The sequence below is a fragment of the Aspergillus mulundensis genome, assembly GCF_003369625.1.
Source record: "Aspergillus mulundensis strain DSM 5745 chromosome Unknown scaffold_8, whole genome shotgun sequence".
Classification (NCBI taxonomy): Eukaryota; Fungi; Ascomycota; class Eurotiomycetes; order Eurotiales; family Aspergillaceae; genus Aspergillus; species Aspergillus mulundensis.
In genome coordinates this window covers 138,104-162,527 of record NW_020797896.1, presented here as the reverse complement: position 1 = coordinate 162,527, position 24,424 = coordinate 138,104, and the positions used below count along the sequence as shown (strand labels likewise).

The 24,424-nt window shown below is 52.8% G+C and overlaps 8 protein-coding genes across 8 annotated transcripts; 5 read left to right on the top strand and 3 right to left on the bottom strand.

Annotated features, from left to right (window-relative positions):
- Positions 1–140: 140 nt before the first annotated feature.
- DSM5745_07476 (uncharacterized protein) lies at positions 141–2,088 on the top strand (the record flags this gene model as incomplete). Its single annotated transcript, XM_026749492.1, has 7 exons — positions 141–275; positions 324–567; positions 617–706; positions 761–972; positions 1,023–1,497; positions 1,548–1,789; positions 1,855–2,088. 7 exons carry the CDS (start codon positions 141–143, stop codon positions 2,086–2,088), a joined length of 1,632 nt encoding a protein of 543 aa, XP_026601524.1.
- A 1,770-nt stretch (positions 2,089–3,858) lies between these two features.
- Positions 3,859–5,432, top strand: DSM5745_07475 (allantoinase alX; the record flags this gene model as incomplete). Its single annotated transcript, XM_026749491.1, has 2 exons — positions 3,859–4,353; positions 4,410–5,432. 2 exons carry the CDS (start codon positions 3,859–3,861, stop codon positions 5,430–5,432), a joined length of 1,518 nt encoding a protein of 505 aa, XP_026601523.1.
- A 533-nt stretch (positions 5,433–5,965) lies between these two features.
- DSM5745_07474 (TMEM199/VMA12 family protein) lies at positions 5,966–6,984 on the bottom strand (the record flags this gene model as incomplete). Its single annotated transcript, XM_026749490.1, has 2 exons — positions 5,966–6,649; positions 6,703–6,984. 2 exons carry the CDS (start codon positions 6,982–6,984, stop codon positions 5,966–5,968), a joined length of 966 nt encoding a protein of 321 aa, XP_026601522.1.
- Positions 6,985–7,241: 257 nt separating this feature from the next.
- On the top strand, positions 7,242–7,959 carry DSM5745_07473 (tubulin-binding prefolding complex subunit PAC10; the record flags this gene model as incomplete). The annotated part of the gene is made up of 3 exons (XM_026749489.1): positions 7,242–7,264; positions 7,325–7,793; positions 7,870–7,959. 3 exons carry the CDS (start codon positions 7,242–7,244, stop codon positions 7,957–7,959), a joined length of 582 nt encoding a protein of 193 aa, XP_026601521.1.
- Positions 7,960–8,625: 666 nt separating this feature from the next.
- On the bottom strand, positions 8,626–12,845 carry atg26 (UDP-glucose:sterol glycosyltransferase; the record flags this gene model as incomplete). Its single annotated transcript, XM_026749488.1, has 3 exons — positions 8,626–8,922; positions 8,970–11,555; positions 11,613–12,845. 3 exons carry the CDS (start codon positions 12,843–12,845, stop codon positions 8,626–8,628), a joined length of 4,116 nt encoding a protein of 1,371 aa, XP_026601520.1.
- Positions 12,846–14,223: 1,378 nt separating this feature from the next.
- Positions 14,224–15,232, bottom strand: DSM5745_07471 (DNA-directed RNA polymerase I subunit RPA34; the record flags this gene model as incomplete). Its single annotated transcript, XM_026749487.1, has 2 exons — positions 14,224–14,974; positions 15,033–15,232. The coding sequence occupies 2 exons, from the start codon at positions 15,230–15,232 to the stop codon at positions 14,224–14,226; spliced, it is 951 nt and encodes a 316-aa protein (XP_026601519.1).
- A 332-nt stretch (positions 15,233–15,564) lies between these two features.
- On the top strand, positions 15,565–18,242 carry grc3 (putative RNA processing protein Grc3; the record flags this gene model as incomplete). Its single annotated transcript, XM_026749486.1, has 4 exons — positions 15,565–16,046; positions 16,105–16,228; positions 16,279–16,590; positions 16,641–18,242. 4 exons carry the CDS (start codon positions 15,565–15,567, stop codon positions 18,240–18,242), a joined length of 2,520 nt encoding a protein of 839 aa, XP_026601518.1.
- Positions 18,243–21,761: 3,519 nt separating this feature from the next.
- On the top strand, positions 21,762–23,226 carry DSM5745_07469 (folliculin domain-containing protein; the record flags this gene model as incomplete). The annotated part of the gene is made up of 2 exons (XM_026749485.1): positions 21,762–21,782; positions 21,868–23,226. The coding sequence occupies 2 exons, from the start codon at positions 21,762–21,764 to the stop codon at positions 23,224–23,226; spliced, it is 1,380 nt and encodes a 459-aa protein (XP_026601517.1).
- Positions 23,227–24,424: the final 1,198 nt, after the last annotated feature.

The window sequence follows — 24,424 nt, the reverse complement described above, 5'->3', positions numbered from 1 at the left end:
TCTATCACGGTTGCACAAATTTATATAAAATTCTCCGGCCGACCGTCTGTTGACGACCATGGATGCATATCATGCTCCACCAGTGAACCTCTCACCTCGGGTCAATCTTCCCCAAGCCGTTTTGCACCATCCCTCCCATCATGAGTGACGAGAAGAAGTCTCCAGGCGCTTCTCTTGAAGGGAAAACAAACCTAGAGCCGACGGTCAGTCTCGATGTAGGCCAGACCGAGAACCATGGGGACCTACACCGGTCCTTCAGCCCTAGACAGGTCCATGTGAGTATTGCTGATTTGGAAGCCGGGAAGCCATGCTGATAGAAACAGGTCATCTCGCTAGGCTCTAACATCGGAAGTGGACTGTTCATTGGTACGGGCAAGGCGTTGGCTAATGGAGGACCAGCAAACATGATTCTCGCGTACTTTATAGTCTGCGTCGGCGTCTGGGCTCATCTCCAAACATTTGCCGAGATGACTATTGCATTTCCAACGTCAGGAAGCTACATCGACTATGCTGACCGATGGGTTGACCCAGCTCTGGCTTTCGGCGCCGGTTTAGCTGAGTGGTTGGGTAAGGCTCACACACTCTTGCTCCGCTGGTAGCTAACAGTGATGGCTAGGGTGGACGGCCGTGTTTGCATCAGAGGGTACCTTTTTTGTCGTGCTTGTCGACTACTGGGCCGAGGGTGCTGTTCCAGAGGCCGCTATACGTATGTGCCCTTCCTCACAGGGGACGCTTTAACCCTAAGTTGACAACGGTCTAGTATCCATTTTCGTTGTGATATGCTTGGCGGTGTTTTTTATGCCAAACACCTACTTTGCCTGGCTCCAATATATTGGATCCATGGTCAAGGTATTTCTTTTCGTCTTCATTGTTATCATCGCCCTAGCCGTCATTGGGGGTGCAGGACCAAATGGTTCAGTCAAAGACGGCAGCACCTGGACGGACCTCCCAGCATTCAAGAATGGCTTCGGAGTAAGAATCTTTCGCTAGGTTCAAGGGTCATTAGGCTGATGCATTTCTAGGGTTTTGCTAGTGCAGCTCTTCTCGCTGTGTGGGCCGTCGGCGATCAGATCTACGTTGGCGTATTGGCCGGAGAGGCACGATCACCGCGATACTCCATGGCCCATGCAGCTAATGTGGTTCCATGGCGCGTGGGCGTCATGTATATGACCTTGGTGACCTTTATCTCGGTGATTGTGCCATCGTCGGATAGCCGACTACTCGGTGGCTCCGGCTCAGCTGCGTCTCCGTTTGTGATTGCTGTCAGCAACTCTGGCATCAGAGGTGTTCCCGACCTGATAAACGCCTGCATGATCATTGGGATCCTAGCCATAGCGCTGGAGTGCATCTATCTGCCCTCTCGCATCCTGAGAACCATGGCCCTACAAAAGCTCGTCCCATCGGTTATTGCAGATGTCGATGACAAGGGCCGGCCACGCTGGGCGCTGCTGATTACTGGCGTGGTCGGAGCTGTCTTGACATACATCAGTTTAGGCGGTGCGTGCTCTAACTCCTGTATACAACAGTGCATTCCTAACCAATAACAGGCAAGGGAATCGAGGTCCTCAATTGGTTCATTGCAATTACCAGCGCATCCCTATTCATCAACTTTGCCATAGTAGCATATACCAACTTCCGCTTCCGTGCAGCCGTCAAAGCACAGAACGCGACTTTCTTTACGGAGACATACAACTGGCAGTCGCCTTTTTGGCCGCTTACGCCCATCATGGTCTTCGTTATATCCGCGCTGCTCCTCGTCTGCCTTTTGTACAGCAGTATTAAGCCACTGGTGAGTCACGCATCTCCTCAATCTTCCTATAATCTTAGAGCCTGATCTCTCTCTAACTCCCTCAGGACGACGCTCCCTTCACGATATACAATTTCTTCTCCAACATCCTTGGCATCCTGGTCATCGTGGTGCCGACAGTCTTGTACAAAGTAATCCTGCGGACGAAATGGCGGGATCCGAAGACCGCGGATCTAGTGACTGGAAGGCGACAGTTAGTTGCAGAAGAGATCTTGCTCCTGGATGAGCATTATAGCCGACCGCTTTGGAGGAGGGTTGCGACATATGCGAAGCTTTGGTAGAGGTTTACTTGTCGAGGGGGTTGCTACTAGATATTAGAGCGGGTTGTATCCTGTGTACCTGATTGATTAGACTTTCCTGGATAGCTTCATAGAGTCCCGATCGGGTAGGCGCTACCGAGATGTTCCCGAGTCGCTATCTTATCGTTTCAACCCCGCCCCCGCATTTCCGATAACAAAGGGAAACTCGAACTTGGAAAAGACACCCTATCCGTGGCTGTTATTTCCTTAGAGCCATCTATTGCATTCGAACTTTATTGTATCTGACCGACAATGTCTGAGTTTCTGAAAACTTTGGCACAGTGGCAGTAAAATGGGGGCCGCTTCTCCAAGGATAATTTCCTACAGGAGTCTACGACATCTGGAAGTCCCCTCACTCACTATCTATTTCGATTGAGAGGGTCATCTGCGTCTTGCGGGCACTTGCCTACGCGTTGTCTCGACCGTTTCAGCTCTCAAGCCTCCAGTCCCAAATCTAATTCCAGGGCGCCTGACCCTGAAGATTCCCATCATCCCATTGGTGGTCAAGCCCGTGTCCCTGCGCCGTTGTACTTGTCCCCTGTCGAGCCCGTAGCGGTCTGGACAAGCACGAAGGGCACGGACACAGCCAGCGAGCAGGCAATACCGCTGAATCGCTGACTCCTAAACCCCGTGCGGTTATATTGTTTGTTGTTTCACCCTGAAAGTTTGACATCGAAGGTCACGAGGCCCCGGCTGTAGAGAATGCTACCTCGCCTCCAGACAAAGGAGGAAGCCTGACCCAGATAACTCAACGGTTGAGGATTGGACCTGAACTGGCCTGGCCGGCTGGAGACGGAACACGGAGGACGCCGACACACACGTTTTGTTGGAGACGACTCGAGTCGCGGCGCAGCGCAGCGCAGCGCAGTCCATGCTCCAGATCACCGCTCAAGCCTCATTGTCTGCCGATGCAATGCACTCGAATCACGCCGTCAGCGTCTTATTTGTCTTTGAACATTTTCTCCGCGGAGTCGAAGTCAGTCATTGTTGCAATCGCAAGAGCCCGCTGCTGGCGATCTGGGTGTCACAGCTTTGTAATGCGTCGAATTCGGAGTTGGGAAAACTCTTGCGCGGAGGCTGAGGTTTCGATCGAGTAATTATATCTCGGCACGAGTCCGGAGGCCCGATCACGGATGGCGGAGGCGGCCGATGGACCCATGGATAACATCGTTCAGCCAGGAGGCGAGTCGGAAGAACTCGTGGTCCGACTTCGGGGGCAAACGGCTCCGACCCCGAATAGGCAATGGTGAGGGTATCCCCAGGGGAATGGTTTCTTCGACATCCTTCGCGAAGATTGGAAATCGCCACGAGCCAGGACCCAGATTTCAGTGCGCCGAGAAAATTCCACGTCAAGCCCACGAATGTATGAACTGGCAGGGGCAAACGTTAACGATGACCGCAAAAACGAGGCAGAGCCCGCTGGTTCGGTGGAACCGCGTTGGGTCCCGAGGGAAGAAGTTTTGCAGTTTCCGTTACTCGATGGAATATGGGTCTGGCTGCAAGTGGCAGTCAAGCCCCTTTATCGTGCTATATAAAGACACAAGGCCTTATCTCGAGTTATCAGCGACAGACAGCGCCTCCCTGCTTGGCTCTTATCTTCCTACTTTCGTTATCTTTTATCTGTGCTATCTCCAGCCAGATCCTCCCATCGTTTCTCTCTTCCACGTATTCTTACTTTTTCCGCTAGTACTCCCCTTGGCCGGGGTCAATTCCTCTCTTTATACCTCTTTGTCTTGAAGTTCATTGTTCAAAATGGACGCCGAGATCCCGTCCATCGCCGTCTTTACCTCCTCGCGAGCCGTCATCGGCGGCCGTCTGACCTCCGCCACCATTGTTGTCTCGCGCACCACTGGCAAGGTCACCGCCGTCTTTGACTCGGTGATCCCCGCCTCCGACTTCCCTGATGGCACTCCCTACACGGACTTCTCCCCGTATGTCCTGCTCCCCGGCCTGGTAGACGCTCATGTCCACCTCAATGAGCCCGGCCGCACCGAATGGGAGGGCTTCTATACCGGCACCCAGGCCGCAGCCTTTGGCGGTGTCACCACCGTTATCGACATGCCCCTCAATGCCATTCCTCCCACGACAACCGTAGAGAACCTCAAGACCAAGCTCAAGGCTGCCGAGGGCAAGTGCTGGGTTGATGTCGGCTTCTATGGCGGCATCATCCCCGGCAATGAGGGCGAGCTCAAGGCCCTAGTCCGCGAGGGCGTTTGCGGCTTTAAAGGATTCCTTATCGACAGCGGGGTAAGCATCCTTCCTTCTCTTATCTGATATGTAAGATTATACTCACATGCCACCAGGTTGACGAATTCCCCGCCGTCTCCTCGGAAGACGTCCGCAAGGCCATGATCGAACTGGCCGATGAGCCCACCACTCTCATGTTCCACGCCGAGATGGTGCCTCACAAGTCATCATCTGAGCTTCCCGATGTTATGCCCGAGGGCAACCCGGAGGCATACTCAACCTTCCTGGCCTCGCGCCCCTCAGACTATGAGACCTGCGCCATAGAGGAGATCCTCTCCCTATCTCACCTAGCCCCTAAGCTCCCTCTGCACATCGTCCACCTCTCCGCCATGGAAGCCATCCCTCTCCTGCGCAAGGCCCGCGCGGAGGGCATCCCCATCACAGCCGAAACCTGCTACCACTACCTCTCCCTGGCCGCCGAGGAGATCCGCGACGGCGACACCCGCCACAAGTGCTGCCCGCCCATCCGCTCCAAGTCCAACCAGGATGCCCTCTGGGCCGAACTCGACCGCCACGCCGACGACGGCGTCATCAAGACCATCGTCTCCGACCACTCCCCCTGCACGCCAAACCTCAAGCTTCTACCCTCCCACATCCCTGGCCACTGCAGCCCCAGCTCTTCATCCGACCCCGCGACTCCCGTCGTCAACGAGGGCAGCTTCCTCTCCGCCTGGGGCGGTATCTCTTCCGTCGGCCTAGGCCTCCCCATCCTTTGGACTGAAGTCTCCCGCCGTAAGGGCCTTACTTCATCACCAGACGACACAACGACCAAGCAAGCCCTCCAGGACATCGTGCGCCTCTGCTGCGCAAACACCGCTGCCCAGGTTGGCCTTGACAAGTCTAAGGGTGATCTCGTTCCCGGGTTCGACGCGGATTTCTGTGTCTTCGACGACACGGCCGAGTGGGTCGTTGAGCCGAGCACCATGCTCTTCCGTAACAAGTGCTCGCCGTACCAGGGGCGCACTATGCGCGGCATGGTCCGGGAGACCTGGCTGCGCGGTGAGAAGATCTTCAACCGTGCCGATGGGTTCACCGTCAAGGCGCCCTCCGGATCGCTGTTGCTGGAGAAGAGGGCCTGATCGCCTTCTTTTTTTTTCCCGTCCTCTTGCACATACACCTACCTCACGCACCTACATACCTCCTATCCTCTTTCTCTTCTCATGACTATCCCTGCATCGCATGCGCCTTGTCGTGACTCTTTCAAATGCGCCCGGCCATGCCATTGCGGAACCAAGTCGAGCTGATTCAATTCATACATCGACGGCGAAAGACCTATGATACCCACGCACCTCGCCTATACATACCTCTTATACATACCCACTGATGACCACAGCATTATCACGTCATGCATTACACTAGCGAGTGTAGACCTTTACGTTGAGCTTTAGCTTTGTTTCTTTCGCGATAGAGAGAATACCATCATCCTGTTCGGTTTTTCAGTTGATTCCATTTCATCTTTTGCGAGTTGTAGAATTGCAGTGTCCATTTTCGTCATGGCGATATATTCCATCATTGTCATTGTAGGTATCGTACATTCTGTTCTGTTCGTCCAGGGACAAAACGGAACTAGATGGTATAAGTCTAGTCAATGGGCTTGAATTAGAACTTACTGTCATCCACCGCGATCCTGACCCTCTTCCTTGTCTTTTGCCGTCTCCTCCCACTTCTCGCGTACTCGCCTCCGTAACCCACCATTTGGGCCTCGCCCCCAAATAACCTCCTTATCCTCTCCATCAACCTTGACTTCCGTGCCTTCACGAAGCTCATTGTTGCGACCTCTTACCTCCTCACTCCCAATAACAACCTTCTTCTCCTTCCGTTTCCCCTCTTTCCCTCTCGCACTCTCAATCTTCCCCAGGTAGATTGCGTAGATCAGCACCTCCGCGACACCAACCGCCAGCGCCGCAAACAGCGAAAGCAGGACACGGACTGGTTCTGATGCACCTAGGCCACCACCAGTACTCCCGCGCACAGAGGCCGAAGACCAGCTCGCCGAGATCCTGGCCGTCAGCATCTCCGGCGTCGCAAAGCTCGTCAGCGCCCAGTACACACTGAAGCCCGTGATTACGACGGAGAGGAAGATGTTCAGGACGAGGGAGGGCGTAAGCGGGTCCGTGTAGTTCGGGTCTTCGGCGGAGGGATCATTGTGGCTATCGTGTAGGGCGGCGAGTTTGGAGTTTGCGCTGTTGAATGAAGGGTCTGGGGATGTTACGGTGGGTGGTGAGAGCATGCGGGTGTATTCGTCTGCTTCGGCGGCAGCGAGGAGGCGCGCTTTGAGCGCTAGGTACTCGGGGCTCTGTACCACGTATTAGTTAGTGAATTGGTCGTTGGAAAGCACGGGGGACGTACAGGTTCCGGTTTCGGTGGGGGCGGAGGGATGTATAGCTTCGTTCCGCGGAGGAGGGCGTCGAGACTTCGGTCGACGCTGTCATCGTTTTGCCCATCGCCATCGGTTTCTTTAGAGTTCCGATGCTCTCGAAAATAGCGGGATATGCGGATTATCTGGTCGTGTGATACGGGATTCCCTGGCGTGAGGGCTTCTGGAGGTGGGAGTTTGAGCTCTTCGCGGGTGGATGGAGGGATTGCCTCGAGGGCGGAGAGGATGGTAGGTGTTGTGGTGAGGCGGACCATTGTGTTGGTATGGTAGTTTATCAGCTCCTTATTTCCATGAGATGGTCGCTGTGTACCACTGAGCAGATGGAGATAAATGATGTAGATTGAATAGCGCGAAGCTCGATCCCAAGGGTTTACTCCGTAGAAGGCAGAAATCCACCTTTCCCGAAAAGGCAATCAACTCCCCCACTCCACTCCAGTCACTTTTCTTGCACTTCATCATCGAACCCCAATCCCTCACTCTCTGTCCCTATCACAAATACCACACAGCAACAATGGCAGACAAGAAAGTCGCAGAGTACGCCTCCGCCAACTACCCCAAACCCACCTCACCACCGTGTTAACATCGTAACCACAGCCCAACACAAACAAACCCGCGGGGCATCCCCTTCGCCCCCTTCGTCGACAATGTCTCGGACTACGTCTCCTCCCGCGCAGACGTCGAACCCACAATGCGCTCGTTCCAGGAAATGATCTCAAAGTACCAATTCATGGAAGTCAACACCACGCGGCGCGCCGCCGGACTGCGCGAGAAGATCCCCGATATCAAGAAGACGCTGGAGATGGTGACGTTCCTGAAGGCGCGGAAAGAGAGCTCGTCGGCGACGCCGCTCGAGACGAACTTCGAGCTCAACGATACGCTGTATGCGCGGGCGACGGTCGACCCGAAGGACACGGAGGAGGTATATCTCTGGCTCGGAGCGAATGTGATGCTGGCGTACCCGATTGCGGAGGCGGAGGTTATGTTGAAGGATAAGCTGACTGCGGCGGAGACGAGCCTGGCGCACTGTGATGAGGACTTGGAGTTTTTGAGGGAGCAGATTACGGTTTGTGCTGTCTTTTCTTTTGGAGCTTGTTGGTGAGGCAGGAACACTTTGGCTAATTTCGTCTTCTTTTTGACAGACGCTGGAGGTTGCTACGGCTCGTGTGTATAACTGGGACGTGGTGCAGAGGCGGAAAGAGAAGGCTGAGGGCAAGGATGAGGCCTCATAAATAGGGTAAGAAGTAATGCGAAGACTGGACCAAAAGCAAGAGGTCGCGGCGCTGGGTTAAGTAGCTGGCTACTGACCTCCGATGTATGCTGTCGTATCTTTCTGATTGTTCTGAACTATCCATGTATATAGGCGCGGATTGCATCCACATGACTGGATACACTCGCCTCGCGTCTCTGGCAGCCCAGAGATCAGAGAATAAAGTATGCCAAGACAGACTATGCCATCGAACTGTATCATGGATTCGCGGTATCTTTTGCTATCATGTCGAAGCAGGCAATCGAAGAAAAGATACGGTAGAGACCAGAAGAAGCCAATATCATAGACATAGAGGTGTGTATCATTACCCAACCAGTTTAACTCCGTCGTTTATTATGCCCGGCATTAATAGTAAATATCGATCTAGATGCTTCAAGCCAGATCAGGTGTATCACAAGCATACTAACTGCAGAATCCCAAATGTGCACGAGAGTCGGGTGAGCATCTATAGATAAACACGCGAGATGCCATAGTAAATGCCAACGGACCACAAATCAAACATGATGATGAAAAAGAGAAGTGAGAAAAAAAGGGGGGAAATAGAACCGTGTCCCACAATTGAAGCATTGCTAGACCGCAAAGTAATTACCGTATCATCAGTCATAAACCGCGGAGGCTCTGCCTCTACTTAAGAATCTGCAAAATTCGTCCTACTGCCCAAAACGAATCGTTCAGGCAGATTGTCCGCGCCTGATACCGCTCTGTCTCGTGCGCGCCTCGAATACTCCAGATCGGACTCGTCACCGACAAATGTCCAATCCTCGATATCAGCAATGTCGTCATCCGGATTCTGATCGTCGGATGTCTTCGCCGAAGGGGTCGGGGAGAACGGAGTGGCTGATATACTTAAGCGCTGCCGGGTTAGGGTTGTGGCGTATTCGAGGTCTCGATAGATGGCTTGAATAGCTGTTGCCACACCATCCTCCTGCTATCTGTTAGAACGTGCTTATTGCTTTTATGGGTTGAACTTACACTCCGTATCCGCTCCCCAAGCTGCTTTGCCCGTACAATCATACGCTCATCATGAGTAGCCGTCCAGAGTGCACGCGAGAACACGCTGACATTTAGCTTCTTCATGCATACGCCAACCCCCAAATCCTCGACTCGGTTACCAAAAAAGAATTGGTCACCAAAGAACGGTTTGATGATGGTGGGCACGCCTGCACGAAGGCTGGCTCCTGTGGTTCCCGCGCCACCGTGATGAGCAGCGGCATCAATCTGCGAGAAGAGCCAGTCGTGAGGAGCAGACTGGATTTGGTGGATCTCCGGTGGCAGCGGAATCTCTACCTGCGTGCTGGTTGGATCTCCAAGACGGGCTGACCATCCCTTGGAAAGGATGCAGCGCACGTCGGCTTTCTGCACTGACTCAACGACGGTTCGTGTCAAAGCTGACGGGTCTGAAACAACAATCGATCCGAAACCTATATATACGATCTTCTTCCCGTCTTGTCTCGCCCGCTGAATGAATTCGGCTAGCTCTTTCGGAGGTGTCCAGTCAGTGCTTTCACTAAGGAACCAATACCCCGTGATACGAACCCAATCAGGAAAGTCCAACGGTGGGGGCACGACCGAGGGTGAGAAGTTGTATAGGAATGGGACCTTGTTGGGCTGCATTTTGTCAAGGTTGGTAGCCTTGAGCCCTAGCTCGTTCATTCTCCAGCGGTTCACCTGCCCAGAGATAGCCCGCCAGAAGACGTTCTCGAACATCACATAGGTAATGTAGTTATATGCGCCGCCCAGTCTCGATTCAGGTACCGCGAACGCATGAGGGTATGCTCGTGTTCTCGACCAAGGCATCGTGAAGCCACGGAAGTAGGGAATCCTGAGTGCCTCCGCAACATGGATGCCGGCCATCGCACTTGGCGATTCAATAAGAAGGTCGCTACCCTGGCAGGCTCTCCAGGCAGACGACAGCAGGTCATCTATCCAACCTCGAAACTTTGCGGTGGCCTCTTTGAGGAAAGAGTAAGTGAACATTCCATTCTCTACGCAAAGGCGCATCAGTTCAGCTGGATCACCATCGACGGGGGCGAAATCGATCCCATGCTTTCGGACCCAAGGTTCAAACTCTGCATGGGTCGCGATCTTCGGCTTATGGCCCTCTGCAAGAAGGCCTTTGCATAAGGCGATATATGGTTGTACATCACCTCGTGAACCGATGGTGAGACACGTAATCCTCAACGGTTCGGTGGGCTTAAAGTTGACAATGGAAGCACGCGGGTCATCGAATATAGAATGAAGCTCTGACGACTCGCCGAGTCCGGGGCGGAGGTCATGTTCGGCTGAAGCATTCTGACGGGCTTCCTGTAACATGCGATGTTCCATTTTCGCGGCCTCGGCAACATCATTCTCCTGTTGTGATAATGACGCCGATTCAGCTAGGAACTTGGCTGATTCCAGTCTCTGATGTAGGGTAACGGCACAGTCGTCACGAGCGTCCGCCGCATTGAATTCAAAGAATAGCTCCTCATGGCCACGGATAACAACAACAAGTCCATGATACCCGAACTGGAATCCCTTTTCTTTCTCCACATTTTCAATATCACGCAGTGGGAGTATCATCTTCGTCCGGGTGCCGATAAGCAAGCTACGAAAGCAAAGCCTGTTTTGGCTGATATAGATCTTGCCGTAGAGCGGAAGTGCACGGTGCAGATATGCGAAGTAGGCTGCCTCGAGCTTCTCTGTTGGCGGTAAAGCAAAATGAGTGCGGAAGCGCTCCGCGTCTCTCATGCTTTCCTCGGCGGTTTCAGGATACAATGCGCGATCGTCGGGAAGAAGACCGTCTGTAGTGCCATAGTGCCTTCTACCGCCAGCCCACATCCCTGACACCTTTTCGATATAACCCATTGACTCGGTCGCCAGGAGACTACTCATTTCCTTAGATCGAGTCTTCAAGTATCCTGCGATACCGGCTGCGCGTTTAAGAGGATACGTCCCAGCTCTCACAAGGTCGTTTAAGTCAACCGCCGAATACAGTCTGGAGGCATCTTTGGAGTCTTGCTCAGAGTCGCTACCAGCATACTGCATTTCAGGCCCTTCTCGTGCAATAGATAGCCCATCAAGGGCATGTTCTGTGATTGACCTAACCATTTCATCCGAGTGGCGGCGGTTAGGCTCAGCCGCACCGGAAGTCCGCTGTTGCCAATTGTGTATTGTAGGTGATTGAAAGACGTCGCTCCGATTAAGTATTTGACTTGCGGACTCCGTTGTGTCCGTCATTGATTGCAGCACCGCCGACGACTCAGTAACCTGGTCTATGGAGTTGAAGAAGGAGCTGGACGAATCTTCTTGTCTCCGCGGTGACATTTCGATTCCGGTGTCAGAGCCCAAAATACTAGTGCTCGCACTTCGTCGACGCCGTGTAGAAGACCCTTGAGGCTTGCTTCCACTGGTCATGGACCACCTGTTCTGAGAGCCACGAGGCCTTCTGGACTGAGCTGCGCCATCCGGTATGGGCGATGGGCTTGGAGTACTCTTCGTAGGGGTGCCGCGGATGAGACCTCTCAGAAGATCAAACGCTCTGCGGCCCGAGTCGGAATCAAAGAATGTGAAATAATGCTGCGTGTGTAATTAGCAAGGCACAAGGCACAAGATCGATTAAGCGTAGTAGCATACCTCATCAATCGCATAAGTTTCCTCGCTCTCAACGACGCGGATCTTGAACGTTTGAGCGAACTCAACCATCGGGCTCTCTTCTACGTCCAGAATGTTCTCAACCGGAAACGATACTTTGATGCTTTCGCCCTCGTTGTGCGTCCGGAAAATGACCTTCTGTAAAGCTCTGACCCATTCCTTCGCATTGACCGAGCTGTCAGCCCTAAAGTAGTACGTTCGATGGTCGGTTGTAACCTGGAAGTCCCTCGACTCGCGTCCCTTCTCCTTGGATTCGGCAAGAGACGCAGAGATGCCATACCGAAGATCGATTTGGCCGCTGGGGAAATAAAGATTCGATGGATCGGCGTAGTATGAGAGAACATCTTCTTTCAATGAGAACCAATACCGGTTGTATTTTGGGCTTTTTCGACCACGCTTATGGATATAGCCGGATTTGATGACCTTCGTGGATTGTCTAGGAAGATAGGCGTAAAAGCAGATGTGCCCTTCGGTCACGTACATGTAACCCTGCAAAAGCATGTTCTGCAACAGGGAGCATGCATACTCAACAACCACCTTTTCGGGCGCAGTAAAACCAAACATTTCCATCAATTGAACAGAGAGCGGGGACACCTGGGATTGTTGTTGGGAGGTGCTGTCATTATTCTCCTTCAGTGAAGCTTGCGGTCTTTCCGCTGGGTTCTGAACTTCCAGAAGGGCCCGAGCCTCAACCATGCGGCTCAATATGGGAACAGCTCGAGGAGTTGCGCTGCGCGGCCGCGGAAGATCCGGGAAAGGTGATAGCCTGTCACCCGTCGACGGTTCAGGGCACGGGCTTGAATCGTAACTCTGGTCTTGATTTATTGATCCCGACTTGAATGGCCGAAATAACTTAGGGTCCGATATTGATCGCCGATGGCGACGGCCTCTCTCTTTTGAGCTACTTCTGGTTTCAGGAGCTGACGGGACATGCAGAGTGCCATCCGCTTCTGGCGGCGCAGTATTTGCCGGGTCCGATGTCTGCGCAGATGGTCTCTTGATCTTTGTTCTTGTCTCCTCTTCCTCGCTGTCACTAGAGTCATCGAAGCGCGCACGGGGATCGGTTCGGCTGCCAACGGCGGCTATCAGGGACAGTACCGATTGCTGCATGTACTGCATGCCGTCCCGAGAATTGTTGCTACTGGGAGGAGCGGTATAGTCCATCTGGGCATCGTCCTCATTTTTCAGACGGTCCGGAAAGGAGCTTGAGAACATGCGTCTTGAGGATATTGACTGTCTGCTTGTGCTCAGTCTCCGCTCTGCCCGCCGCTTCGCATCCTCTATGAATGGCCGCATATTTGCTGTCTAGCGGTAGGCGAAGATGTAGTAAGAATGGAATGAGGCTAGAAGGTCGTGAACTGTTGATGTGGGTGGAATGGGAGCGCTGGGCAGGTGACTAGTACCTCCGAACAATGTACCGCGGTATAGAGCGATCGCTGATCACGGTGAGGGCGCGGGAATATTAACGAGTAAATCAGGTTAAACTGTATAGACAGCCATTTAATCAATATCAAGCCAACACGGTGATAATCTGACAAAGAACAAAAAAAAAGTCCAAGAAAGGGAGAGCTACCCACTATTCATTCCATGAACCGATAAGGACTAGAAAGAGTGTTTCTGAAACGGAATCTCCAGAGCCGTCAAAACAGCACAGAACGAGATTCTCGACTCATCCTGAGAGGAAGAGGAGGTAATGACAAGGTCTTGAGAATGACAAGACGTTGAGAGGCGCGAGTGATGCAAGTCGATCTAGGCGAAGGACTGTAAGTAAATTGGCGTCACTTGTGACTATCAGCTGGCCCGAGCACGGCCAATCAGGAATGCTGCAAGTGACTCTGATCGGCTTCCGCACAGATATCGTGCTTATGTCACCGGGATCTTGAGTCACGCAAGAACGTGGATGGTATGGATGCTTGATTGCGTAGGAAATCTGGGTAAATGTCGTCGTTTTGTCTTCTGGATGCCCAAGGGTACTCCGGAGTCCGGGAACGACGAGGAGGCAGTGGTCGCAGATCATGGAGCCACTAACTTCATTAGGCTAGGCGATTTGCTGTCTCCAGGTTACTGTCTGGCCCTGGCGCCTGATATTAGGGTCCACTTTCCAACTCCTCGCCTCATACAGATATAATTGAGTCTAACATTTTGCAGGGTCTAGATTGATTCAACCAGCCCTCTCAAGTATAGGAGTCCTCGTAACGGTATTTGCTCACTTAGGCGGGTTTGGGATGGACCATGATCGAGTCCATGTCAATAGCCAAGCAATACGGACTATGCTTCTCGATCATCTTGTGGTAGATGTTGTGTTGCACGCACCGGCAGCTGTTCCGATCCTGGTAGTGCCAGAGCTATTGGATCCAGCGGACGTTAATGGACGGCATATAGTTTGTGGATTGAGCGATTATACCACACGGAGTCATCCTAGCTTTCTGTAAGGTGAGCTCTTCGAGCCAGGCGTAGTTCGGTCATGCCCTTGTATAAACATTGTGTACAAGTTATTGCGCACTTATTAATGTCATGAGGCGTAGGTACAAAGAAAATAATCTATCGCTAAGCTTTTAAGAACCCATTTATTCAACAATCCCTAACCGATCGATCAAGCCTTCTCCTTCTTTCGCTTCTTCCCATCCCGATCCTTGCTCTTCTTACTCTTCTCTTCGCCAGCTTCACCATCGCCAGAAGAATGCTTCTTAGACTTCTTCCTGGGCAATCCGGCGGCCTGTGTATCATCCCCCTCCGTCTGCAGATGCTTCCTCTTCCTCTCCTTCTCCTTCTCAATTGCCTGCGGCTTCAAAGTAGGCTCCTCCCCTTCCGACTCCTCAGAGCTTGACCCCAATGTCTCCGGCGGAGCATAACCGCTCCCCACAGGTCGGAAGCGCATCTTCAGATGCTTGGGTTGCTTTCTTGGCGGCTTCTCCAGAGCCTTTGCGGATTTGAGGCTCGCTTCTTCGAGTTCTGCGCCGCCGGGAAGTTCAATCATCTCCTGGATACGGTAGGTAGGAACGTTCGTTACGGTGCCGTGATATGTTTGCGCCTTAGCGTCGTAGAGGAAGAGCGTCTGCCCGCTGGCACCTGCTTGGGCGTGCGCCAGACTATCGGCGGGAATCCCGAAGTTCTTTCCTCCATGCTTCAAAATCGGCTCACCCTTGAGGGCTCCAGCTAACGAAACCTCCTTGATCTTTGACAGCGGGAGGAAGGCAGGCGCAGTGATGTGGAAAATTTGCTTTCCGGCTAGGTTCGACAGGGTGGAAGTTGTAGTGGAAGAGACGGGCTGGTTTTTGGCGGACTTGAAGCCGAAAGGTGGTTTGTATTGCTGCGAGGCGCCGAAAGTGCGTGCTTTTGAAGGTCTGAAGACAAATTAGCATTGCGAGATCTGACAGAGACGGCACGAAGAACGATGCTCACTTTTTGGCTGACTGTCCATTCTGCTTCTTGGACTTATCATCGGAAGACACCGTGCTTTCATTATCAGAGCTGTCGGATTGCTCTGAACTAGAACTGGAAGACTTCTCGGCTCTGGAACTTGACTCGGCAGATGAACTTGATTCGCTTTCTGACCTCGTTTCGCGAGCCTTCTTTGGCTCTTTTACTGACTTTGCGGCCATACTGCTGGGCCGGAGGTGCTCAAGTTTGTCGGAATATCGATGCGCAACCGGCGGTCGGATCTGCTGCTTGATATCTGATGCTTTGCAGCTAAACTTACGAAATATTGGAATCGATTGCGTCCAGGTAAATCGAAGACAACCAACGTCTATAAACCTGTAGTTCGTGAGTAGCGTTGCGACAGGCCGAGTCGAAGTTTGAGCGACGGGAACTTTTTTTTGCTCCGCAGAGCACGGACCACCACCGAACTCCGCAGGAAATTATGCTGCTCGAATTTATCGCATTTCGCAAACAGTACCATTATCTAAAATTTTGGATTCTAACGGCTTGAATCATGACGAAGAGAAAGGCTGAAAAACAGGCAGCAATAGCAGGTACGCGCTCCGTCTCATGGCTCTCTAGCGACGCCGCAGAGACTTACAATGATTGTCTAGCTCCGATCAGTGCCTTTGCCGCGCGCAAAGCTCGATTGCAGCAAACACAGACGCAGACGGTCGTGACGACAGAGACCACTACTCATACAGAGCCCGCCGGAGAGCCGCCGTCCAAAAAGCCGCGACGCTCACTGGAAGAATCCCAGGCGCAGTCGACCCCGAAAGAAGATGCGAAGCGGACTACAAAGCGGGGGACCGTGAAGGTTGAGAAGACGCAGAGGGCTGATAATGGAACTGCGGCCCGGGAGACTCGCAGAAAGAAGGTAGAAGTTGAGGTCGAGCAGCGTGAAACCGAGGCTTCGTCCAGTGAGGAGTCGGAAGGGGAGGATGCGGTTGAGGAGAATGCGGCCGGTGTAATCGCTGTGCCTGCAGCTGAGGATGGGTATTATCCCGGCTATCTTATAATCCACCGTATTTTGGAGTCCAACTGACGAATATAGCTGTGAGTTCCCTGCCGACAATACCATGACGGTGGAGTTTCCTCTTTCCAAGATGCGATTGAACAAGAGCAATATCGTCTACAGCGATGAAGATACCCTTTGCGTGCGCATCCGGGAAAAGCTGGTAAGTTTGTCAACGGCTTCGAGAATACGGACTGTGCTGATGTTCCATAGAGTATAGTGTTGATCGGGCATTACGATCTCTGGGTGAAACGGGGTGTTGTGAGCTTGATGGGTGCGAAATTGCACCCTTCGCCTCGAGTCTACCGGGTCTACGCTCCTTCAACGCATTCGCTCCCTGTTATCAAATGCGTCACCGGAGTGGATGGGGGCGCGGAGGTCGAATTCAAGTCGTGCCACAGCGGCATTACCCGTCTAAGGGATCTATCACCTCTTTACCAGCGGGTATGGAATAGCGGGAACACGCCGGCGGACAAGCTCAGTTTGAAAATGGCTGGACAGGATGCGAGGAGAACGTTCTCTGTTGTGAGTACACCTCTTTCGCATGATAAGCGCATAATGTCTAACAAGTTCAGCTTCATACATCCGCCGACGACTCCCTAAAGCGCCATCTCCGCCCTCTCCACCTCGAAAAGCAATGGAGCGCCGCCATCAAAGTCCTCTCGCAACGCGCCGGCCGCCTCCAAGTTCTCGTCTGCGGCCCCAAGGCCTCCGGAAAATCGACCTTCGGCCGCTATCTCCTAAACCACCTCCTCAGTCCCGCACCGCAAACCGAAACAAACTACGCCAACACCGACGGCGTCGCCTTCCTAGACCTCGATCCGGGCCAGCCTGAATTTATGCCAATGGGCCAAGTCTACCTTGCTCACCTCCGCTCCCCTGTTTTCGGACCCCCATTCACACATCCTTCGTTAAACAACGAGCGCGAGGGATCTATCATCCGCGCCCACCATATCGGCGCAACCTCACCGAAAGAAGACCCGGATCACTACGTGCTCGCCGCCACAAACCTCATGGAGCAGTACCGCGCCCTGCTAGCAACATACCCGCAATGCCCTCTGATCATCAATTACCCCGGCTGGATCTTCGGTACCGGCCTTGAAGTCGCAACATACCTGATCCGGTCACTGGGTCTATCAGACGTCGTGTATATGAGCGAGAAGGGTCCCATGGAGGTTGTTGAGCCTCTAAGCCAGGCAGCAAGCGCGTCCAGGACCCCGCTGACAATCCTCCCCTCCCAGCCCACGGAATTCGTGAGCAGATCGAGCGCCCAGCTCCGCTCAATGCAGATGCAGTCGTATTTCCACATGGCGCAGCCAAAGGGCGTCAGTCACCCTATGTGGGCTGAGAAACCGGTCTTCAAGAACCGCCCCTTCCGTGTCCGGTATGCGGGCGAGAACCGCGGTGTGCATGGGGTCATGACGCTTGGCTCGCAGATTAGCCCGGAGTTGCTCTGTGAGAGTTTGGAGGGGGCGGTCGTTGGCGTTGTGGCGGTTGAGGGGCCGGATGCGCTTCCGTCTCCTCACCCTGATAGCACAACTACAAATGTCGAGAGTCAAGCAGCCGACAATGACGACGACGAAACATCTAACGCCGACGTCGACATGGACGATGTAGACGGCGCAAAGACGAACCTCACAATCCCGCACCTCGCAACCCTAACAACGCCCACGAAAGAATCTCTCCCTTACATATCCACCGGCCCCGGCTCCTCCACACCCCTCCACCCATCTTCTTCATCAACGCTCGGCCTCGCCATAGTCCGTTCCATCAATCCTACTACGCAAACCCTCGACCTCGTCACCCCCATCGCTCCATCCCGACTCATCCAATCCCTAGAGCAGGGCCACGCCCTCGTGCTCGTTCGCGGTGTCCTAGATAACCCGAACTGGGCAGTTGCGGAGGAGTACTACGGTGCTCGGGCTGAGGATAGGCGGGTTAGGCGTAATATCAAGAGACGGAAGGACGCTGGAGATGAGGACGACGGTGACGCTGCGCAGGACCAGAAGGTGCTGGGGTTGTTGAAGGAGAGGATCCGGCGCGCGAAGGAGGTGCCCTTTATGACTGTTGTTGAGGATCATGGGAGGAGGAGGCAAGAGGAGGTTGAGCAACAGAGAGCGCTGTGGAAGTTGAGGAAGAAGGCGGGCATTGAGAGTGAGGACGAGGTTGGGTATTGATTGTTTGACTGCTGTTTTTTTGAGTATGTAAACTACGTCCGGTTTGAATAGACTCTCTGGGACCTGGATAGTATGGGTCAGATGCTACCTCTGCTCATGTTCTTGCATAGCTACTCTTTTTCACACCTACCCTGCTACCATTTTGGCGGCTGACTACGGAGTACTCCGTACCTACCAGCCGTATCCAAATCCCGTCCCTTGTAGACCCCCTACCCTACCCCAGCACCGAAAGCCGCCGTTCAAAGAAAAAGCAACGTGAGCAGTCAAAGAAACACAGAATAGAGTTCACCTAGTCTCGAGGCCCGACGCCCAACATTCTATGATCGTCGCAGGAATCCGTCCATCATCGCTGCAGCTTTGGCCCAGCCACAAGATTCCCGGTCCGGTCTGGTCTAGCCCTGTCCATTGTGCCAGTATGCTTCGAACTCCGGTCAGGTCTTGAATGTTTGACGGGCTTGAGTGCTCAGGCATGAACCCTTCGGCGCACCGAGGATCTCTCCAGGACTCATGCAGGTAGTCACGCAAGACTAAGTCGGTGATGATGCTGCATAATGGTAATCCTCCTATGCCGTCCCGACACGAGGTCGTCTCCAACCCCTAGATACTCGGTATGGTAAAGATGAGGGGTCGATGCCTGCACTCTGCATGTCACGGCCATGCAGGTGATCTACTTCGTCCATGAATCGCATTTGTCCAATCGATGCGCAGAATCCAGATGTCAGTGTGCTGCCGCGCAGCGCTAGACCTCTGAAGAGCTGAGGGCCACTCCACCTTTATGCATACAAGTTAGCAATGAGAATGAATAAAATCGCTCAAGCGTGTTTGGGGCGGGCCTAATTGGATGCCGGAAAGCTTTTTCACTAAGCGTTTCCCCACTACCCTTGAGACCCAATCCATCTAGATTTCGTTGATTAGAAAGTAACCTGAGATGGGCGAATCGAGGCTTTGTGAATCGCAGAGCGTTTGGCGGGGGCCAGGGATTCGCAGCGAGTGTTCTGGATGACTTAGGTAATGGGTTTTGGTGTTGATTAAAGTTGATTAAAGGTGGATGCTCGGTTGCAGTAGCTGCTCGGAGCTCAGTATGGTTATGGTTATGGTGACGATGTCAGGATCGATGTCAGGATGAGGTGAATATGAAGACTGGACAAAGGTACGAAAGTATATTTCGATGATCGGCCTGGGACACGAGTACTGATTTACATCCGATTTAACCAGCCAGTTATGCAGACGAGAGGCGAATATCTCTGAGACGATCGACAAGTGTCTTTCTGTAAGCGACGTTAAGCAAAAAAGCGTATGGAGACCGAATTATGGATTCAACTGGTGGAGGTCCACGTGGAGAAGTTCTTCCAAAGTTCCAAACAGAGTGAGAGGTGGACTTGAGCGCGATTTTCCTCAGCCTTGCCCTTCATGTTAACCGGCAGTGGAGATGTCCGTAACTGTTAATTCATCGCGTGCTCTGTTTCCTAACTTCCTTGTGAAAGGTGATCTATCAATTTGAAGCCAAAGAGGAAATTGCAGGGGCTGGGAAGTGATGCAAGACTTGAGTAAGAATGATGGCGCCAAGACTAGGAACAGGCAGTCCCGGGCCTTAGATCAGTAGAATCACTATACGAGAGAGGAACAGTGAGAAGTACTCGAATGCTCTACTCCTACTCTCAGAAGATAAGAACTATGATCTATCACATTCTTACTGCAACAAGGTGACACTGCTCAAGAATGTGGTCGGTCGCATCGACCCGGCATTTGATCCCTGCTCAGCCTTCAATAATCGTACGCATGCAGAAGCTTATGCACTGGTATCACATCCTTCAGCCTCTGAATGCAATTGTTCCCTGTGATCGGACCAGCGGGAAGATGAGATGCGGTCATCGACAAGGGAGTTGCCTTGGAAATGCGCCACAACAGAACAACATCCCGTCGCAGGATTCAATATAGCGGCGAAGGATGAGCTAGGTATGGGAGGATGAGAAATAGAGACGGCCTGTTTCGCCCGTCCCACTGTCTAGGTATATTCCGGCCATTCCGCCGACATGTGAGACTGGGACTGCGACTATCAGCTTCAGTTTGCTAATTGTTTTGTCCCACATCCATGCAGTCGGAACCCAAAGGCAGGGATTGTGCCGAGACACTGCCCGAGGAGCGGGAGAATCCATTGCCATCCGGGCTGATTGTCAGCTCCGTTTCTTTTTCCGTCAGTTGTCATTTGGGATAATGACAGGCCGGAGCAGGGAGATCCTGGTAGATGGCGAATTGATGATCATGTGCTTCTTGGGCAGGGCCGGGTGGATATCAGAGTTCTTCTTTTTGTTCTATAGAGCTTCGATTGCGTAAAACACTAGGAGTGGGCCGCGTCCCGGAGCGCTGGGTTGCGGCAATCGTAGCCATGGAGATAGAGGGTAGAGATCAGTCTGATAGTCTGACTCTGATAACCCGACTCGTCTGCTGGGATCTGGATCGGGATATACTGCGAGCAGCCCCATTATTGGAAATCCGGTGCATTAGGCTGAAGACCGTTTTCTGTCGGGCCCCAGTCCAGCAGCCGAAAGGGGATCTGCCGATAGAGGCGATAGCTCACGCTGGCTTTCAGTCTGGCTCTGACTGCGGATAAGGTAGCAGCGAGTAGAGTTGGGTACGCTTTCTCTCAGCCCCTTTCTGTCTGCAATGATGTGAAATCAAAATAACAGTGGAAGAGTCAGTGTAAAGAGCCAAAGAGTGCTCCGTACGGTAATGAACGAGTCCAGACCGGAGCCGCCGAGTGGGAGCCAATCAGCGCGGCGGTGGGTCAGCCCCCCTTCCGTCTTCCTTGTAGTGTAGTGTTGGTCTTAGTCCAGAATCAATGCCGCATTAATAAAAGAAGATGTACTCGTCCGCTCGTCCTTGATTTCGCTCTCTCTCTCTCTTTGTCCCTGTCAAGGTCGTCCGGACTCGGCCAGTCCCCTTTATCATCGAGTACTTGCCAGGTACCGCAGGACCGAATCTCACTGTCCTCTCCATATCTCTATCCACCTGCACGCCTGACTTTATCCTCTTTCGGCACCACTGGATCTTCTCTTCCGCTCCCCCGTCTGCTGCAGGAGGCTGGCCTTTGCAGCTACAACCAAACACTTGCATTCTCAATTCGCTCAATTGTCTCTCTGGTCCTTCCAACCACTTTTGTCCTTCTGTCCTCAACACTGCGTCATTGCCACTGTCTGAACCTTCGTCCGGAACACCGCGAGCTACCGGCAGTAACCGATCCCCATCCACGTCTTAGAAAGCATGCATCACGACTATGGTATAATCTTGTTGCTGGACTGTGCTAGACGTTAATTGCAGTTGATATGGATTTCATTGTGAGTATCCTCTCTGTCTTCGCCATTCCTTTGAGTACTCGTCTGTATACTGTTCTTCCGAGGCGTGGGATACAATGCGCTTGCGTCAACGTTGCGCATTCTTCTACTGCCTTTCCCGCAAATTGTTTCCTGCTGGCTCGGTCACCTTGCTCCAGTCATTCCGGTGCAAGGATACAACCCCAGGATGACTGTGTACGACGGGGGCGTGCTCTTGTACTCCCCGAGTCCTGCTTTCCAAGACTCCGGGCATGTGTTACGGCTCGATCGGCTAACCATGCTCTCGCGGACAGCTTTCTTTGACGCACTTCTGCGAAGTACATGGTCCCACTTCGATCATATGCTCGCAGGTTCTCCCTTTCTCTTGCTCTCAATGCCATCCCGAGAACACAATCTCCTCCGAAGAAGGCACCCCAGCGACCTCCCACGACACCATTTCCTCTCACGGCTTGCGCAGCAGGAATACCAGCGGTAAACAGTCTCCGTCTATAAAGTCTCCTGCGAAGCCGGTTGACGATGCCGACGCTCCACAACGAATTGAGGATTACCCGTGCTTTATTCAGGGCCAATCGAATGCGACTGAGACCCAGAAGCTGAATATTCTGGGAGGTGCAGACGGTGACACTTGCGCAAGCTGTAGCTTGACCTTGCCTGAGGATGTGAGCAAACAGTTACCTCCTGGAGCTCCAGGGACTTTGCGCAGCGACGGGAAAGGCAAGAATGGCAGCCCTGTCCTGCGCTCACGAGAGGTTGTTTCCTCGTGCGGCACATATCATTCCGATGTGGAAGACAGTGCGCACGACATTCACATACACGGCTCCCTTCCCGACTCTCTTCACTCATCGTCTGTGGCCTCGGATGTTTCCTGCCATAACCATATCCTCACTTACCTCTCTCTCAGAGGCCCTCCTAACCCCGCCGATTATGCTCTTCTCCGACGTTCTTCCATCAGAACCCTCAGCTGTGAGCTTCTCCCGCGCGGACTTTCCTCTGGCCCGTTGTGCTTTGGTGACTCCAATGCGGGTTACACCATTGCCTATATTTTCCGGCTCCCCGATCCAATGGCCCGCGGCAAACGACGCAGCTACGCGCTCGTGGCCCTGGCCGGCAAGGATACGCGTAGAGCGTTTCGTGCATGTCCAATAATCTGGCGCACTTTTGATCGGATTGCAACGTCAATCTACCATGCAGCAGAGCAGTTTCAAGAGGACGAGAAACGTCGCGATGAACAGAACAACGTGGCTAACAGGCCTGGGAACCGGCAGTATACACCTGTCTCATCATTCCTTACTGGACGTGCCGTCGACCCGGATGGGCAACTTCGCCGGCCTGGCCAGGTCAGAGCCAGAAACCTAACGGAAATCGTTGGCAATCCCTACTTGTTTGCGGAAATCCATGGAAGCTTTGTGGCTCTGTTGCAGCAACTTGGTTCTATGTTTGGGTCACCCCCAATCTCCGAGGACCGCTTCATCTGTAGCACGGTTACCGAAGAGGAAGATATGAATCGTCGTCGCTCCGTATCTTCGACCATTGCAAAGCAAACACAGAGAGCACAGAAACGCGAAGATGACGACCTCGGTCTTTCGGACCTAAACTTATCATCCGGTCCGAAGCCTATTCCCATCACCTCACGCCGTTCCATCATCGCTTGACGAGCTATTGTCACATTATGACCAACCACAACACACAATAATCGCGACCTGGGAAATCGCAAGTTACGACTCCTTTGATTATGTTCAACGCTACCTTGTACTTTCAGCACTTTTGGAGGATCTTTGCGCGTCTATTCTATTTTCTTCCGTCACGCATGATATCACACATAGACTACGGCATCTCTCAAGACCTGGAACGGAGTTCGGATGTATTATGGCAAGCGCTTGTTTTCCCGTTTCTTTCCCTTTACGTTCGAAGCAATAGTGGGTGGACAAGCACTCGGACTTTCTTCTTCCTTCTCCGTTGTTATCTTCTGACAGGGAGCTCTGGCCTTACTTTTTTTAATGACTTTCTCCGAGGACGGGACATGACAGATAAGACTTCACTGCACTTCCTTGTCGGCATGTCCTGTCATGACATGTCTTATATTGTCCTCAGTCCGTCAATGTCGTTACGACGCGATGAGAACCGCGCTGGTTGCGACATTTTGTTCCGTTTAGGTATTTTGTTTGTTTTTGTCATTGTATGCATACTTGTATTTCTAGTGATACCCAGGGTTTCATTCGTGTTTACCTACGGGTTTCATGCTCGGATTCAATTCAGTTCTTCCATTCTCAAACTTGATGCTGTACTTTTGTAAGTCCCCCCGTAGTAGGTGGCCGATCATGTCCAGATATATATTTAATTAGGGCTTGGCCTCATGCCGAGTGTAACATTCAATATCTCTCTTCTCCATCGCATTATGTCCCGCCTCACTGGGTTCAGGTCTACCTAAGAGACCTGCATGTGACCTATCTACTCCCGCGTCCACATCGGCACATCGATGGAAGCCCAAGTGAGGCTCCTAACTAGTGAGACTGGGGGGTCACGGGGTCGAGAACCCTGAACACGCAAGCAAGGGCTATCTAAACGGCCCTTATCATTCTGGCCCCTGGAATAATAGATAGACTCCTAGTCCTCGATAAAAACAAACCTTATCTTGCATGCCAATGGCCCGGCGCCCCGGCCCCTTGCTAAGGCGTAGATCCATCGGCTTCTTTATCAGTCGGTGTGGAATGTGGATGATAAGGTTACGTTGCTCCACTGCATAGATAACCTTGTCTGCCGGGTCCTCGTGACTAGATACGGGCATTCTTTGGCGGCGCTGGAAAGAAGTCTGTCTATCGCGATAACCAAGGTGTGATCTAGCATACTGCG